The sequence below is a fragment of the Wyeomyia smithii genome, chromosome 3 (assembly GCF_029784165.1).
Source record: "Wyeomyia smithii strain HCP4-BCI-WySm-NY-G18 chromosome 3, ASM2978416v1, whole genome shotgun sequence".
Classification (NCBI taxonomy): domain Eukaryota; kingdom Metazoa; phylum Arthropoda; class Insecta; order Diptera; family Culicidae; genus Wyeomyia; species Wyeomyia smithii.
Window position 1 is genome coordinate 120,194,796 of NC_073696.1, and position 17,935 is coordinate 120,212,730.

Below are 17,935 nucleotides of genomic sequence, written 5' to 3' on the forward strand. Positions count from 1 at the left end.
CGAACCATATCCAACCCGACAACACACTTCAAGTATAGAGTAAATCAGGAATTACCGTGTAGAGGAGGAGAACAAATATGATTGTGAGAAGTGGTATGGCAGCCTCGATGCAGATGTGTTAAGACGCTGAGCCGAGTTTTGAATCGGTGTAAGTAAGCGATTGCACCTTCATCCGCTACACACTACAAGTGTCTGGTTGCAGGAGTCGCGTTCGCGTCCAGCCAGGCGCATGTGTGTCAGTGCAGTGAGAAATTGTTAGTCGAGCCTGCCGCTACATAGGTATCACATCGGCAAGGTACGGCACGTTGGGTTGCGAAGTGAGTTGTGGTGAAGCAGTGCAGCGTGGAGAGCTGACGAGTGCCGCGAGTGGAATGGGAATAAAAAAAATCGGAGGCTCTGTTCAGTTCGGTGTTCTCCGGCGCAGTGTGAAGGTACATAGTGATTGCAATTATTAATTTGTTCCGGCCCGGGTTGGTAAAAGTTTGAGCAATTGGTGAAAAGCAGCTCATCGAAGTTGCCGTTTTTTTTGAAGTGGAGTTTGGGGTTCTCGGATTTTCTCCGAACGAAATTTGCATCTTCTGTTAGAAATTGTGCTCTCGGAATAAATGTAAGGGAAGAAAAAAAAAGGTAGATAATCGACTACCTTCGGACGATTAATCTGTTCTTAGTGCCAATGTACCAAACCGTGCAATCGAAATTTGTCCCTAATGGAAGCAGCTAGAAGTGTTGCAAGGACCAAGCGTGCTACTCCATCGTACGAACCGGTTGCAAATACGCAGTCCGTCTTATTTAGTGCCCTCAACGAGGAAGCCGAAGGTGAAGGTGTCAAGTGTTGTTCTGGTGACACCATCAGTGCGGGTGATTGCCCCGAGAAGTGTGCAGGCCCATAGTGTCACGACCGGTGGCCAAACAGAAAAAGCAGCGAAGTGTTTTGTGCCAACCGGGTGCGCACCGAAACGTGCGGAAACAGCGAACGACAGGCTAGGGGGGGAAATAGGGGGGAGCATCAAGCAGCGTTTGTCCAAGTGGCAAAAGTTTATGGCCAACCCTTTGTCGACGACAAAAATGACCAACCCGATTCGCGGCCTTGTCAGCAAGCGGCGGATACGCTACATTCAAGATGGGTTCGATCTGGATCTCACATGTGAGTAGAATAAATCTCATTACCCAAAAATATTATGCTATCAATTTTGTTCAATTACACGGGAATGACCAATTATTCACCTTTTTTGATAATTTTAATTACATCCTCCTATTGAGTGTGGGTAATTTTGTTCTGATCAGCGTCTTCTCAGCCATTTCTTGATTCAGTTGAAACAAATAAAAGGCCTGTGAAAGGTAAATAAGTTGTGGGTAAAGAGAAATGAAAAGAAAAACACAAAAGTAAATGTGCCGGTTTCTGGAAGGAAGGGATGCAGGATGCCTCATGCTGGTACTCGATTTAAATTTTCGTTAAATTTGTTCTGTGCTCTTTGTTTTAACCAGAAGATGTAGGAAGTAGTATAAGATTAAGTATGAATTATTTGAGCTATTTCGCAAAATTAGCTGCGATTTAAACAGCCGGCCATTCACTGCTTTTAGTTACTGCCAAAATTTATGAACATAATGTTACGTATTGTAAACCGCTCTAGAACCATATTTATGTACACCTAAATAAAAGCATCATGACATGCATATTGCCCCCATACAAGCCACTATCCCTAAACAGCCTCTAAGGAAAGTTTTACACAGAATAAAACAACAATTGATAATGTCATCAGTAATAACTTCTACATAACATTCTCAACAGTAATTATTTCAATCATCGGTTTATTCAGTACTTAAGCAACTAAATTCGATTATCTCTTCAAAACTACCTATGTCAAAAAAATATTCTTTGATAAATATCTAGAACGTTGATAGGTCTTCAAAATAAAATTAAAAATATCTAAAATCAGAAAAACAAAAACAATCAGAAATTCGTTTGATGCGAGCGCTGAGGTTCGTTTCAGTAAGGGGCCGTTTAATAATTACGTAAGCAAATAGAGGGGGAGGGGGTGTGCAATTTTCTTCATAACCATGTTCATGACAGCGTGGACGGTAAAATTCATGAAAAGGAAATTACGGAATTACTCGAATAAAGGACAGAAGACGAAACGAAGTACTGTGCTTGCTTCATAATGATAGAACTAAAATAAAAATCTATATATGCTGGCAGTAAGATCTTACTAGGGTGGTGGGGGGCTATCAAAAAATCTTACGATATCTTACAAGGGAGGGAGGGGGGTTTGAAAAAGTGGAAAAATCTGCTTATGTAATTATTGAACGGCCCCTAAGAAAGGTGTCAAATTGTAGCGTAACATACATACACACATCTACAGATATTGCTCAAATCGTCGAGCTGACTCGATTGATACATTTTCGGATCTATTTTGCATTTTTCTGTTTAGTATAACAAAGGTAATAAACTAACATGGTGCGAAAATAATAAAATATAAATTTTTCAGGGTTTCCTGCTTATCTATTTTTCTACACATTTTGCAGAATTTGTATCAGTAAAAGAATCATGCAAATTGCTAGAAAATTTCATCATAATTTAATGAATGCCCTTGCGAATTTTTCGAAAAAAATCTATTCCGACACGTACTTTGGCTTATCTGCAGAGAAAAAAAGTGCTAACGCTATCAAATTTTCCTGAAACGTGCTCTAGCTGCTTGCGCGCGTGGTTGTGACGTCCAGACTCGAAACGTCAACCAGAACCAGACGAGGTAGCACCACTATCAGTTGCACTTTACTATCGCAGAATGTCTTACGGGCCATGTCTTTCATCAATGTGCGCCTATGAAAAGGTTCTTGGCACACATCAAGGCGCCATCGACTGCTCGAAATAGTAGAAACCACAAACTGTCTGCGCGTTGCTCGCCACAATGACGGATACAATGTTCCACAATATTGCTGTGTACCGTACTTTGTGGCAAGGGAAGCAACCTACAGACCAATCAATCTCACTGGTGCCCGAGTGCTCATCGCAACAAATCGGTTTTCTGCGGGATAATCCTAATTAAGAATGTATTCGCTTCATCGCAGTTTCGTCTTCGTCGGACCGGAGGTTGCGCTGATTTATTGCACAAATTTTCCGACCGATCCAAGGAAGTCGCTGTCCGCCATTCGGTGTGATGAGACAGCGCACCAGCAGCGTCGTCTGTGGGATCTAAATGCCACGTTGGGGATGCCAATTTGTTACTTATGAGAGCGACGTTTCGCTCGGTTCGTAATATGTCGCTCGTGATGTAATTACCCGGGAGCGGTGAAATGTATGTGACGCGGTGGGTTTGCAATGCGCTAAATTCCGCAAACACGCAATCAAAGGACATAGGTTCTCGATGATGTTTTTGTCACAGTCAGAATAACATCTGAATGGACTTCAAAAATTCTGTCGGGTATCCACTAAAACAAACTCAAAATGTTATCGTCAACAACATTCAAAACACTAATCTGTGTGGTAATCGCCGCTTGTTGATTCTGGTATTTTTTATGAACCATAAGAAAAGTACCAAGTTAAAATTTTTGTCAACCGAGCTGAATATTGTTTATGTTGTACTTTTTAATTGCGAAATTCCAGATTTCCGCAGAACGCGCCTCAAATTCACTATCAGTTTATGATAATGAATAATTCATAAAACATTATACTAACCAAAACCCGATTTTTCATTCTGTGCCGAACACGCATCAGTATCGGACGTGTGATCGGTGATCGCTCCGATAGAATATAAAACAAAAGACGTGTGAACAAGTGTGAACAAGCAATTGCGGTCAGCATCGATCATCGGTGGCAAAACAGTATACACTCCGCCAGACTCGTTTCGAGTTACGTTCGCCGGGTCAGCGCTACCAAGCCACGTCTCGATCCACCGGGTTCGTCTCCCTGTGCGATTATATGTGCCTCGCGTCATGAACTGCCTGAATTGTAGGCAGTTAGGCCACACCGCCGCCTACTGCTGCAATAAGGCACGTTGTGGCAAGTGTGGGGAGAATCATGCGGATGATTGCTGCAGTAAAAATGCTAAAAAATGCATTCACTGTGGGGAGAGTCAGCTGAGCTGTGCGGTGTACATGCAGCGCAGGTATAAAATAAAGAGGGGTCTCAAAGAGCGTTCGAAGCGTTCTTACGCTGAGATGCTGAAGAAGACCGTTACCACTTCTCCCATTACATCAAACCCTTTTGATCTGTTGTCCTCTGATGAAACCGATTCTGACGATTCACCAGCGGGAACATCTTACGCCAATCCTGGGGAGTCTAGAAAGAGGAAAAATATTTCCTCTCCTAAACTTCCCAGAAAAGGTCCTAAGATTTCTCAAAGTGAAATGAAAGTTACAAACAAACCAAACAGTGCTGCGGAAAAACCGAAGCAAACTCCTCCTGGGCTTGCAAATTTAAAGTCCCAGAAGGAGTTCCCAGCACTGCCAGGAACATCTAAAACCCCAGTTGTTCCTTTCGCACTCCCAGTTGATGAAACAAACTCTGGATCAGTGAAATTTGCTGACATTGTGGACTGGATTTTTGAAACTTTCAATGTACCCGATCCAATTAAAATTTTTCTTACAGCATTCCTCCCAACAGTTAGATCATTTTTGAAGCGGTTGACTGCCCAATGGCCCCTCCTTGCAGCGATTGTATCCTTCGATGCCTAATTCAACTGCGTATATGAAGGATTCTATCTCTGTCTTACAGTGGAATTGTAGAAGTATTTTACCAAAAATTGATTCGTTTAAAGTTTTGATAAATAAAAACAAATGCGATGCATTTTCCCTTTGTGAAACTTGGCTTACTTCAAATATTGATCTCAACTTCCATGATTTTAATATTATTCGCCTTGATCGAGACAGCCCATATGGAGGAGTACTTTTAGGGATTAAAAAGTGCTATTCTTTCTATCGTATTAACCTCCCCTCGATTCCAGGCATCGAAGTTGTCGCATGTCAAATGACAATACAAGGTGAAGAGCTTTGTATTGCCTCAATATATATTCCTCCCAGAGCACAGGTTGGGCAACGGCTGCTCTTTGATTTAATAGAACTTCTTCCCTCGCCACGTTTGATTTTGGGAGACTTCAACTCTCATGGCGTGGCTTGGGGTTCCCCTTACAATGATAACCGCTCCTCTTTAATCTATAACCTTTGCGATGACTTCGACATGACTATTTTAAACAACGGCGAAATGACACGTATCCCAAATCCTCCCGCGCGCCCAAGCGCTTTGGATCTATCCTTATGTTCGACGTCGCTGCGGTTGGATTGCACATGGAAGGTAATCCTCGATCCTCACAGTAGCGACCATTTGCCTATTCCTACTCCAATTAATAACGGGTCAACTCGCATGCGACCAGTTGACATTCCGTATGACCTCACACGGAATGTCGATTGGAAGTTATACGAGGAAATGATTTCAAAAGCGGTCGATTCGATTCAACATCATCCACCACTTGAAGAACTCAACCTCCTCGCGGGCTTGATTCTCGACGCCGCGTTGCAAGCCCAAACGAAGAAATATTCCGGCGTAACGATTAAAGAAAGGCCTCCCACTCCGTGGTGGGACCAAGAGTGCTCCGATGTCTACACGCAAAGATCCGACGCGTTTTTGGCCTACCAGAAGGGAGGTATACCTGGCGACTATTTACGGTATTCGGAGCTTGATACCAAGCTTAAAAGTTTGGCTAAAGCAAAGAAACGCGGATATTGGCGTCGGTTCGTGAACAAGACGTCGAGGGAGACATTGATGAGCACTCTTTGGAACACAGCCCGAAGAATGCGGAATCGCGTAACGGTCAACGAAAGCGAGGAGTCTTCAAGTAGGTGGATATTTGATTTTGCCAGGAAAGTATGTCCGGACTCTGTTCCTGAGCAAAATATTGTTCGCGATGCGTCTCCGGGCCACGACGCGATAGAATCACCTTTTACGATGGCAGAATTTTCAGTTGCCCTCCTGTCCTGTAACAATAAGTTCCTGGAGCAAAACATTGTACCGCAGGATTGGAGGCAAGTGAAGGTGATCGCCATCCAAAAACCAGGGAAACCAGCTTCTGATCACAACTCTTATAGGCCGATTTGCAATACTATCCTGTATCCGGAAATTGATGGAAAAAATGATACTCCGTCGTTTGGACCATTGGGTCGAATCAAATGGCCTACTATCGGATACTCAATTTGGCTTCCGCCTTGCCAAAGGGACGAATGATTGTCTTGCGCTGCTTTTAACAGATGTTCAGCTGGCGTATGCTCGCAAAGAACAAATGGCGTCTGCGTTCTTGGACATTAAGGGGGCTTTTGATTCCGTTTCTATTGACATTCTATCGGGTAAACTTCACCGACAAGGATTTTCTCCAATTTTAAACAATTTTTTGCACAATTTGTTGTCCGAAAAGCACATGTATTTTACGCACGGCGATTTGGCAACTTTTCGCATTAGCTACATGGGTCTTCCCCAGGGCTCATGTTTAAGCCCCCTTCTTTACAACTTTTATGTAAATGACATCGACGAATGTCTGGCAAATTCATGCACGATAAGACAACTTGCAGACGACAGTGTAATCTCTGTTACAGGAGCCCAAGCTGCCGATTTGCAAGGACCATTGCAAGATACCTTGGACAATTTGTCTGCTTGGGCTTTACAGCTAGGTATCGAATTCTCTCCGGAGAAGACTGAGATAGTAGTTTTTTCTAGGAAGCATGAACCTGCTCAGCTTCAAACACAATTAATGGGTAAAACGATTTCTCAGGTTTTGGTACACAAATATCTTGGTATCTGGTTCGACTCTAAAGGCACCTGGGGTTGTCACGTGAGGTATCTGATGAAAAAATGTCAACAAAGAGTGAATTTTCTTCGTACAATAACCGGACAATGGTGGGGAGCCCACCCAGGAGACCTTATAAGGCTTTACCAAACAACGATATTGTCTGTTATTGAATACGGGTGTTTCTGCTTCCGCTCCGCAGCAAACACACATCTGATCAAACTGGAGCGAATACAATATCGTTGTTTGCGTATCGCCTTAGGTTGCATGCAGTCGACCCATACGATGAGTTTGGAGGTCTTAGCTGGAGTACTACCATTGAAAAACCGCTTCTGGAGCCTGTCTTCTCGTATTCTTATCAAATGTGAGGTCTTGAACCGTCCCGTGATTGAAAATTTTGAAAGGTTAATCGAACTTAATTCTCAAACCCGTTTTATGACATTGTATTTCAATCACATGTCCCAAAATATTAACCCTTCTTCGAATATTCCAAATCGTGTCGACTTATCAAATACTTCTGATTCTACTGTGTTTTTCGATACATCCATGATAGAAGATACTCGTGGAATCCCGGATCATTTACGCGTGCAGCAGATCCCCAAAATTTTTTCCAATAAATATCGAAACATCAACTGCGACAATATGTACTACACTGACGGATCACTTCTTGATGGGTCCACTGGCTCCGGTATTTTCAATAACAATTTAACCGTCTCCCATAAACTCGATAATCCTGCTTCTGTTTACGTCGCAGAATTAGCTGCAATTCAGTACACCCCAGGGATTATCGAAAAAATGCCCAAGGACCATTATTTCATCTTTACGGACAGTCTCAGTTCCATTGAGGCTCTCCGATCGATGAAAGATGTTAAGCACTCTCCGTATTTCCTGGGGAAAATACGGGAACATCTGAGTGCTTTATCCGAAAAATCTACTCAGATTACCTTAGCGTGGGTCCCTTCTCACTGCTCGATACCGGGCAATGAGAAAGCGGACTCTTTGGCTAAGGTGGGCGCAACAAACGGTGATATTTATGAAAGACCAATTGCCTTTAATGGATTTTTCGCACTTGTACGTCAGAATACGATCATCAGTTGGCAAAATTCTTGGACCAGAGGGGAACTGGGAAGGTGGTTACATTCCATAATCCCCACGGTGTCGACGAACCCGTGGTTCAAGGGGTTGGATGTAGGTCGGGATTTCATTTGCGTGATGTCCCGGCTTATGTCCAATCACTATAGATTTGACGCGCATCTCCGTCGTGTTGGGCTCGGGGAAAGTGGTATCTGTGCCTGTGGTGAGGGTTATCACGACATAGAGCATGCGGTTTGGTCATGCCCTGTACACCGTGACGCCAGGTCTAAATTAATAGCTTCCCTGCAGGCCGAAAGTAGGCAGCCGGCTGTTCCTGTTCGTGATGTCTTGGCGAGCCGTGACCTATCCTACATGTTCCTTATATACGTTTTCCTGAAATCCATCCACGCCCCAGTTTAATCCTACCCCCTTCCGCCTACATCCAACCAAACGACAAGAACACGTTAAGACCCCGGATCCGGAAACAGCAACTAGACCCGCACGATACTCTCAGGTCCCGAGGGAGACAACCCAATATGCCAGTCCGTAATATCTTGGCCCAGCAGCGGAACATATTCAATATGCTGCTTACCTATGGCGATGGAAAACCATCAAACAACAAATCAGTGCTTTTAATGCAAAACATTCTAGCTTTAAGTTGGATTTAGTTTCAGCTCGTAGTCGGCAGCGAGGATACAAAATTTGCTTTTAGTTATTAGGATACTTTAGAAAGTAAGCTACCAGATATAATTGGCGCCGTTAAACATTAAATTGTATTTGTGCCGTGTCAAATAAACTATAGATGAGGAAAAAAAACCCCCGATTTTGGACCTGTCGAAATCGGTTTCAGCTAGTTCTTCTGCTCTGACACTAAACAGCCGCTATATCAAGCTTTGTTTACACCAGTAGCGAATAGCTTGTTCCCATTTGCTTTTCTTGTAGCTGAAAATTATGCAATTCATTCTTTTTTGTATGCTGGAATAGCGTATCGGGGGAATAGCAGCTGCGACTGTCTATTGATTGTCTTTGCAGCCGACTCAGCAATTATCATTAATATCAGCAATAAAAGAGATGAGATATGTGATGGGTGGCAAAATCGATATCACGACAGAAAATGTGTAATCGGATGGATTTCTCTTTCATCAATTAATGGGATTTATATTTTTTCGTGATATATTTGCTATAGTTACAAATAGAAGGATTTATATCAATAACCTTTTAGTTTTACATTTGCTAGGGTATCGGATCTATTATCACAGACAAACAGACGTACCACTCCATGGAGAATTTTAATGCAATGGTGGTTCCGACTAACTTGTGCGACACCTACGGGATATACTACGCAAAAGAAAAATTTTCAACCTTTCTCCTGTTTTTGGAAATACGTGCTGTCAGCTGAGTTCAAAGGGGAAAAAATATCAGCGCCACCATCGTTGCGGTGGGAATATTCTGCATAACTGAAACTCGCTTGAATTGGCCGTTATTTTTATCCCCGAGGATAAATTTTGTAGTATAATAAAGTCGTCGTAGTAATAAGGTCATAGAGAACTAATCTTTCAGGAAGATGCTCTGCATTATAAAGAACCATCATGCAAGAAATTAACGCTCTAGGACATAATTCATCCCTCTGACAGTAATAGGTAAAACCTGACGATAATAGAACCGATACCCTAAAGAAATATATCTTGACTCAAATATAATAATTTAATAAAAAAAATCCAGTATTTGATTCAATTTCACTAAAATTAAATGACAAATAACGTGTTTTGATTAAATAATTTGATGAATTTAGTAACAGCAAAGTTTTTCATTCAATGTGTATTTGATATGATTATTTAGAACACTAATCAGTTACTACTGAACAACTTTTTTTGGGACTATATCTTATTACAAACCAGATGAACCAGAAGATGTGTCAATTTGGACTCATTTACATTCCGAGAATATTTCCTGGTTCATCAATTTCCAGTAGCAGCAAATGGCAGATCTCAATCTTTTACCTGAACTGTAATAAACGCAAAAAGTTATGGAAACTCCAGTGATTGCATAATAAAAAAATGCTCCTGTAAAAAATTTTCGAGCAGGAACTAAGATTTTATTTTGATCACAATCTGCAGGGAGTCACTATGAAAGCGATACACTTTATTTATGCTAAAAAATCAAAACAGCGAATATTTCTTCTCTGGTTCTTTTTTATTATCATGATAGAGTAGGAAAGTTACAGTTGAATCAGTTCAATCTAAATCTTTAGCTTTTGCATTTGATTACGACCCGCAAACGCTTCTCAAAATAATTACAAGCTGCACTCATGACTTCGAACGGCATTTTCTCTAAGATTTCCACCAAATCAATGGATTCAAATCGGGAGAGGATGCGGGCCATCCAGAGGTGCTGATTAAACACGGTAAATTTTCGTTTCACCACTTCTGAACAATCAATGTCTTATGCGCTGGCGTTGATTTCTGTTACAGGTAGAAACTTTCTTTTCCAAATAATTCCTTGGCACAAGGCAGCAAATGACGTGTTGTAGATAGTATTTGTTTAGATTGTTGGATACTGCCCCCCCAAACCATCACAGCTGAAGCATTCTGAAATCGTTCTTCTCTTTTATCGGCTGGAATATAACGAAGACATGCTCTGTATACAGTTATGAAGAAAATACTAAATACACTTGCAGTTTTGGTTAATTTTCCATATTTTGGGCACTGATTTTAGTTGTTATATGATGTTATGTTACGTCATTTCGATCTGCAGACACTCTCTTTCGAAGAGGAGAAATAAGTAGAATTTTCTGTGGCGGTGATTCCGAAAATTTTTTGCTTTAGTTAGTGTTTTTAAGGTGCCGAAAAAAATAAATACATGTTTGAAGTATATATACAAAACATCCCAAATAAGTTTTATTTCTCTACATATCGTTAGCAAAGTGATCATTCACGTTACAAAACTCACTTTCAATATTTTGTGGCTTGCTCTTTGTTTTGTAAAACCATATTAAATCTTCGTGGTATATTCACCACCAGGTTTGCCCGAGTAGAAGCTGGACTAGTAATTCACCCTGCCTGTACGACGTTCCGTTAGTCTGTTTAATTCTTTGGATGTCTGCAGATCGTAATGACGTAACATAACATCATATAACAACTAAAACCCGTGCCCAAAATATGCAGAATGTACCAAAACTGCAATTGTATTTATTCTTTTCTCCCTGACTGTATACGATCATTCTATATATCCAAGGTCATTTTTGATTATTTTATACATAGTGTTATGACTCATGTTCATTTCACGAGCCAGGCTGGATTTTTACCCGATTTCTTCTTGGGGCCAACTGAATAACAAGGAAGGCCTCACGATGCAAAAAGAGAGGCACTCAAATGTGTGTATCACTTTTACGGTGACACCCTGTGTAATTTATCTATTTCTATAAAAGACAAGTACAAGTACATGTATGTACAGCCAGTTTTTTTAAAAAAAGCGGTAATTAAAAAATCCGCGTTTCTACCCGCGGTTTTCAACCGCCTAATTTGAAAATCTGCGTTAAACACCCCGTCAAAAAACTGACTGTATGTTCCAGCATAACTCTTAAATGCCTGAACTGATTTCGATTAAACTTGGCATCCGAGCTTCTTTTATAAAGGAAGTGGTCATAGAGGTATTGCAAATAGAAAGGGGTAATTCACCTATCCCAATCGATAAAGAAATTAGTGTTCTTCGTCGGTCAAGTCTGGAGGGGGTGAAAGTTTATGTCCAGCGATCGGAACATGATTAACGTCATCATTTCAAAATCCGAGATGGTAGCTTCCGGTTTTTGGAAGCTGTATGGAGCTGTGGAACATTTTCGCAATCCCACCAATATTGGTATATTCGGAACTAGGTTGACGGACACTTAGAAATCAGAAATCGTTGCCCAACAACATTTCAAAATTCAATATGGCGACTTCCGATTTCTGGAATTTGCGAAAATCGGACACTAATGTACAACATAGTATTTTCGACATCCAACGACCTAATGTCATGTCTAGATGGTTTAATTCCTACCACAGAACTAAACTACAGGAACTAACGTTTTTCAATGAGCAAAGAGGGTGGGGAGAGGTGTTTTTTATGCCAAATGTATTAGAAATGCATGGAATATCGAAATCCGGTGTTAACTCAATTTTTTTTAATATAGGACTGGGAGACATAAAAAACAAAGTTTCGATTTTGACATTTCTTCCTGTGAATACTTCCTATGAATGTTTCAATCGATCAAAAAATATAACTGGTCAGAGGCTCCACATACCGAGATCCGATAGAGTCAAATGTTAAAACATTCCCATACATTATCCCAGCACTCTAAGTAGAACATCCTACCCGGGATGGAATTCTTCGGGATTCCCAATTCCCGGGTTTTTTTTATTCATATCCCGGGATCCCGGAAATTTTTTTTTTGCAATAACAATTATTGGTAAATCAAAGTAAAAATTTCAGACCCTTTCGAAATTGTGTACCCTTCTGGACAATGTTAAGCAAGATTGCGTAACCAATTGCAAACTCGGCTCAAAACAGTATGAATCATCTCTTTCACCCTTTGCCTATGGATATATTCCTTAGAGTGCTAATTGAATATTGGAATATATAAGTAAGTATTTTATTTGTGCCTAAATTCGTTAGAATTTCAAATTTTGATACATTACAAGCTTCTAAGAATGCATAAAATTCAATTCAACAGTAAATGATACTAAGAGCGCTCAAATATCAGATAGAAAGTTCAGATTCCGACAAGCTCAAATTTTTCAAATAAATTCCTTGTAGTATCCTATAACGCAAAAATGTGCTGAACTCATCTGTCTCTCCAATCCCTCATAAACCAGGTAAATAAGAAATTCTCTCCTCAGCAAAAACCTCCCTCCTTGTAACGGTCATAAATGCAATTGTGTTACCTACAACTTTCATAGCTTCACGACTTTTCGTGACTGCAACCGGCAACAACCACAACCTGATCCCTGCGAAACTGAAAACGACTCGTTTATTATTCGCTGTACTCTGCGCGCTTTTGTGCCAGCATCAGTCATCCGCCTGTCCAATAGACGTCACTTCCTCTCTGCCAAGCTTCCCTGGTTCTCGGTGTCATCCTGGCGCAATGATCTTTGAAAAACCGACCGACCATCATTAGTGTACACTTCATCAATCGTGTTCAGTAAATGACCTATATCTGATGATCTATACTATTCGTTGAACCCTCGTCCCTTACAGTACGGCACAATATGGCATCTAAACACGCCGATGTTCCGAGGTACCCAACCAACGTTTGTTGGTGCAGCTGTATTTGCGCATTCCAATTTAGAGCTTCGGTGTTAATTTTGTACACTGCCATACGCTCAGTCTGGTAGACTGCGGATTGTCTGTCTGCTGGTGTCGTTGCGTTTTCTGGATAGTCCTAGTTTTTGGTCTCTATGTGTACAATCAGATTTATTTGGGATTGAACTGAAAATCATAGCTTTTTCCCAAATAATCGAGGCTCGAAATATTTCTTTCTCTACACTTATTAGTAAAGGATGGAGAATTAGGAGCTAAACGTAACGTAGTATGAGGGTAGAAATAGTCAATATTTGGTTTTCTCACTTAATTGAAAAAATAAAAAAATACAAGGCAGGAGCTTGTGAAACTATAATTTCATCTCTTTATATGAGGAATTTCGCCACAGTTGTGCCAATTCCTGACATCTTGAAAAGGCGACTCCACCCAGGACCAGAACTAACGATCCAGTAGCTAACAAACCGGTGTCAACGTTTTTAGTTCCTCGTGCGATAAAAGGTGTGATCCCAAAAATTTTTCGCCGTAGAAAATCTACCGATGTCGGCTGGACTGGTTATGTGTGAATCACGCCACCTTTCAACTGTCGATACCTGTGTCGGTGTTGGGATTCTAAATTTCACTTTACGATTTATTTTGTAGTTCCGTATTCAATAATGAGTGATCGAAGTGCCCGGGATATCAACCAAACTTTACTCTAATACATTGGTTCAAAGGTGTAAACCCCTATTTTTCTTGTCGCCAATGGATTTGGGGAAAATTACTATAATTTTCTAAGCGAAACACAAAAGCTAAACTGGCTAATATTACGTACGACTTCCAGTAGCCGGTAATTACCGTACTATTAATCGGTTTCTTGTTTTCAAAATGCTTCGTGGATATGGAGTTATAACATGCACCTTTACAAGGCCGACAATCATTTATGGTACGAAATTTTTGCCCCGTTTTTAGACCACTAATGATATTAACCACTGTCCGGATACCAGCCCGGTGGGTTGACGAACGATAAGTTCCGCTCCGCCAATCTGCTTCTCGTTTGCAATCTTATCGGCGCAAGCTAACTTGCTTCGACCTATGCCACATTTCATCTAATTGTATATTACTAAACCTTGAATCTGTTTTTTTTTGCCAAAGCGATAAGCATGTGCAATGCAGTTTCAGTAATATCTGAACCTTGGTAGTCGCGAAACTGTGTTTGATGATAACGGGTTTAGTAAAATGGGATGGATTTTCTGTTTGAAAACTCAGCGCATTATTTTTAAATTTTTAACAGTCTCCATTGAATTAACCCCAAAAATGCCACAATTGAATGAAATCGCTCCTTATCGAACGGTTTGCACAAGCAAATCGTTACTCGTTAGCTCCGTCGTTGTCTCTGTTCCTTGCGAGCGTGCGTTTCGTCGTTCTAACTTGTCGCAGTCTATGCTAGCGGAGCTGTGTAACCGAAGAAAAGGAAGGACACGCCTTTGTTGATAGTCTCACAGTCCGGTTTATTTTTCGCACACTTTTTTGCGCATTGACCTAATTTACCAGCGATATTCTTCCGCCCTGCTGTCGTCGCCGCCATCCGTGCAGACGTTGCTGCCGCGGCGACGCCGTTGCTGTCACAGTCGCGAAGCGAAGCCGTCGCAGCTCACAGCCATATGAGTGGATCAATTATGCAAACACGGGCGTACGGCAGCGCGAGCTGTCAGTAGATGTTTCGATGGAATTTTCTAAGAAGGCAGGTGGGAGCCGCAGTTTGACGCGAGATCTTTTATTGCATCTCGATTTAATTTCATATTTAGAAAAAAAAAACTGCTTTGTTAAAATTTGGATGACGCTTGAGCGTTATTTTTTTGAACAATATATACAATAAGTTATTTTGACAATAATGTTCATATTGCTGACATGAACCATGAACATTTTTTTTACAGAACAAGGAGTACAAAAGTAAACCACAGAAGGCTTGGTTCTTCTCAATGTTTTTGTAGGGTTTTCCTAATATTTAAACATTGCCCCAGCTCTGTTTTCTGTTCATTTTATGGTTTTCGGCAATCATCGAAAAGAAAAAGTGAGAGAAGCATAAACATAAATTGACAGCGCCAAGCTTTCATTGTTCCTTTGTGTGAATTGAGTGTTCAGCAAAAACATTAATGATACCAACAAGAAGGTAACCGACCATTTTTGAACAAAAATATAAGGCCGCTCACAGATATAAAAAATAGGAGCAGAGAAAACTGAGACAAGTAAGCAGTCCAGATCTAAAAAAAAGGCCCATTGCTTAGATGAGGTAGGACTAAATCAGTGGCAAATGAGCCGTTGAGAGCAAAAGTGGTACATGTGCCATTTTTACACTTTTTGGGTTTTTTGCATTAATTGATGCAGAACGCAATAATGTACTAGAATATCCAAGAAAAACCGAGATCTGATAACCTAAACCAAAATTATAGCCAACACAATTTTTGGCAATGAACATAATCACCATTTCGTTGAAAGCAAAAGTGGTACATGTCCAATCTGTACATGTTAGATGAATTGTAAGTCGAGGATCTTAGGATATAAAACAATCATGTCTTCAGCAAAGTTGGTCAAGTGATTGAGTACTTTCAGATGAAGATCTGTCTGCTTTGGAATTTTCTCACTACGTGGTGCTAGTGTATCCGTAACTATTTTCTAACAGAATCATTTTACCTATTTCAGTATCAACTCATATGCTGTTACCAAATACATATACACTAGCGCCACGAAGAGACAGAATTCCTCAACAAACAGATCATCATTCTATAGTACTCAATCACTTGGACAACTCTGCTGAAGATATAAATGTTCTATGTCCTAAGACTAGAGTGCTATAATGCATCCTTCATGCTAACACTGGACATGTACCACTTTTGCTCTCAACGTTTTCTGGTTGTCATTATTTTTCTCATAGAACAAAAGTGGTACATGTTGTTCCATTGAAGTTTGTGTAAGTTTCTCAACCAGAACTCGTTATGCTTTCATGTACCGTCTTTTGAAACCTTTCCAGCAATGATTTATGGTAGTTGTGTTGAAAAAATTGTTGGAAATAATTTACTATTTGACTATTTTCGTTTACCGCATCTCCTGAAAAATTTACTTAATGGCACATGTACCACTTTTGCTCTCAACGGCTCAAATGTAGCGAAAAACAATTCAATATACTATTAGGTTTTTAACGTGGAACTACGTCTTTGTTTTCTATACTGGGGTACATTCTGTGAAATTGGAAATGAAACTGGCAAATGTTCTGTCAGATTTCAAATGATAATAACAGCATAAACACACGATGAATAACAATAACCAATAGGTTGTTCGATAGATAAAATATTGGTCAGTTTTGTACACGCTAGGTATTTTATTGCTCAGTGGTAAAAATTGCTAAAAACTTTCATGGACAAATGTACACGAACAATAAACCAATTACATGCGAGCATGCCTTACACAGACGGTATGAATAGACATCAAACATTCTTTATATCTGTATCAAATAAAAATCGAAAAGTTCAAACCAATTCTTTGGCTTAAACTATTGGTTAACCTGCTGTTAGAACCTAATTAAAACTAATGTCTTGAAAGAAAACATGCTGGTAGAAGTAACAGTACTGGACAGTACGGATGGAGGTAGAGTGCCGCTGGTCTATCATTGCAGCGGTACACGATTTTTATTCGTGTGCATATCGAAAGAGTAAACTCCTGAAAATACAAATTTATAGAGAAGTAAGAGCCGGCAAATGCTGGTTAATTTTTTGTCCATTTACTAAGATTTGTTCAGTCTACTTTTATATTTCAACATTGCTTTACTGATGCAAAGCAAAGCTGACCAGGAACAAGAATGGATGGATGAGTTTAAATTATGAATAAACTGATAAGTCACACAAAACAGTAGTAAAACAAGTAAATAAGCATTTCAGATTTGCGATCTTGGAAATTATTGATTCGAAATCGCAGTTTTTGAAAAGATGGATAGGAAAACCAAAATGATAAAAACTTTTAGAATATCATAACTCATAAACCAGGTGTTGTGGAAGGTAATTATGTCATACTTAATATAAAAAATTAGAATAAAAAAATATCTTCAAACGTCAGTTGTACCGATTGGAACTTTTGCATTATTAAAGTTGGTTTTTTATTAAAACTAAATATACTATCCAATGATTTACCAGTTACGAAGCCACTAGGAAACAACCGGCTTCAGCTTTATGGAAGTTTTTTCCTGCTACAGCAAACGAGGTGGAGCGAGTAGGCGTCTATGTAAATAACAATAAAACTGATATCAACGGAGTCCGAAGTGATATTATCATTTCGCTACGCGGTCCTCACATTTCGTTCCGAGTCCTCCAACTCATTTATTACCGATGAGATAATAATTGTGAGCAGAGATCGCCGCCAGCGCTTACCGCATCGCGGGCGTCTCGACAAATACTCGTACATCTGCGTACCCATACGTGTCCAAATAAACAAGCGGTGGAATATGAAATTCACGCGTACAGAATAAATTAGCATTCTTATATTAATAACCTATCAACAACCAAGTGGCGTCCATATGCGAACATCCCCAGCTGAAAACGAGGAAGGTCAAGAGGATGCCGAGTCTAGCACGAGGCGATCTGCAGTGCTATTTATTTGGAAAAATAATTTTGAAAAATTATTTATTCATGTTTCACATCTCATAAATTGTAAAGATTGGTGTTCAAAAAAAAAACAAGCTATCAGTTTTTAAGCTTCGTAACGATAGTTTTCCTGCTCGCTATTTTCGCTTCCAGTATATGATCAGTCCGGACCATTGAATATTTATT

General features: G+C 40.2%; 1 protein-coding gene across 3 annotated transcripts in view; it reads left to right on the forward strand.

Moving 5' to 3' along the window:
- Positions 1-719: 719 nt before the first annotated feature.
- Positions 720-17,935, forward strand: part of LOC129732659 (putative uncharacterized protein DDB_G0290989) — a 74,890-nt gene continuing 57,674 nt past the window's right edge. For 2 of the 3 annotated variants that reach the window (XM_055693726.1, XM_055693724.1), the window contains exon 1: positions 903-1,144. In XM_055693726.1, the coding sequence (XP_055549701.1) occupies positions 1,039-1,144 (106 nt within the window). In that variant the 5' untranslated portion in view covers positions 903-1,038. Of the gene's footprint in view, positions 1,145-17,935 lie in introns of all 3 variants that reach the window. The other variant, XM_055693725.1, reaches the window with a different exon arrangement.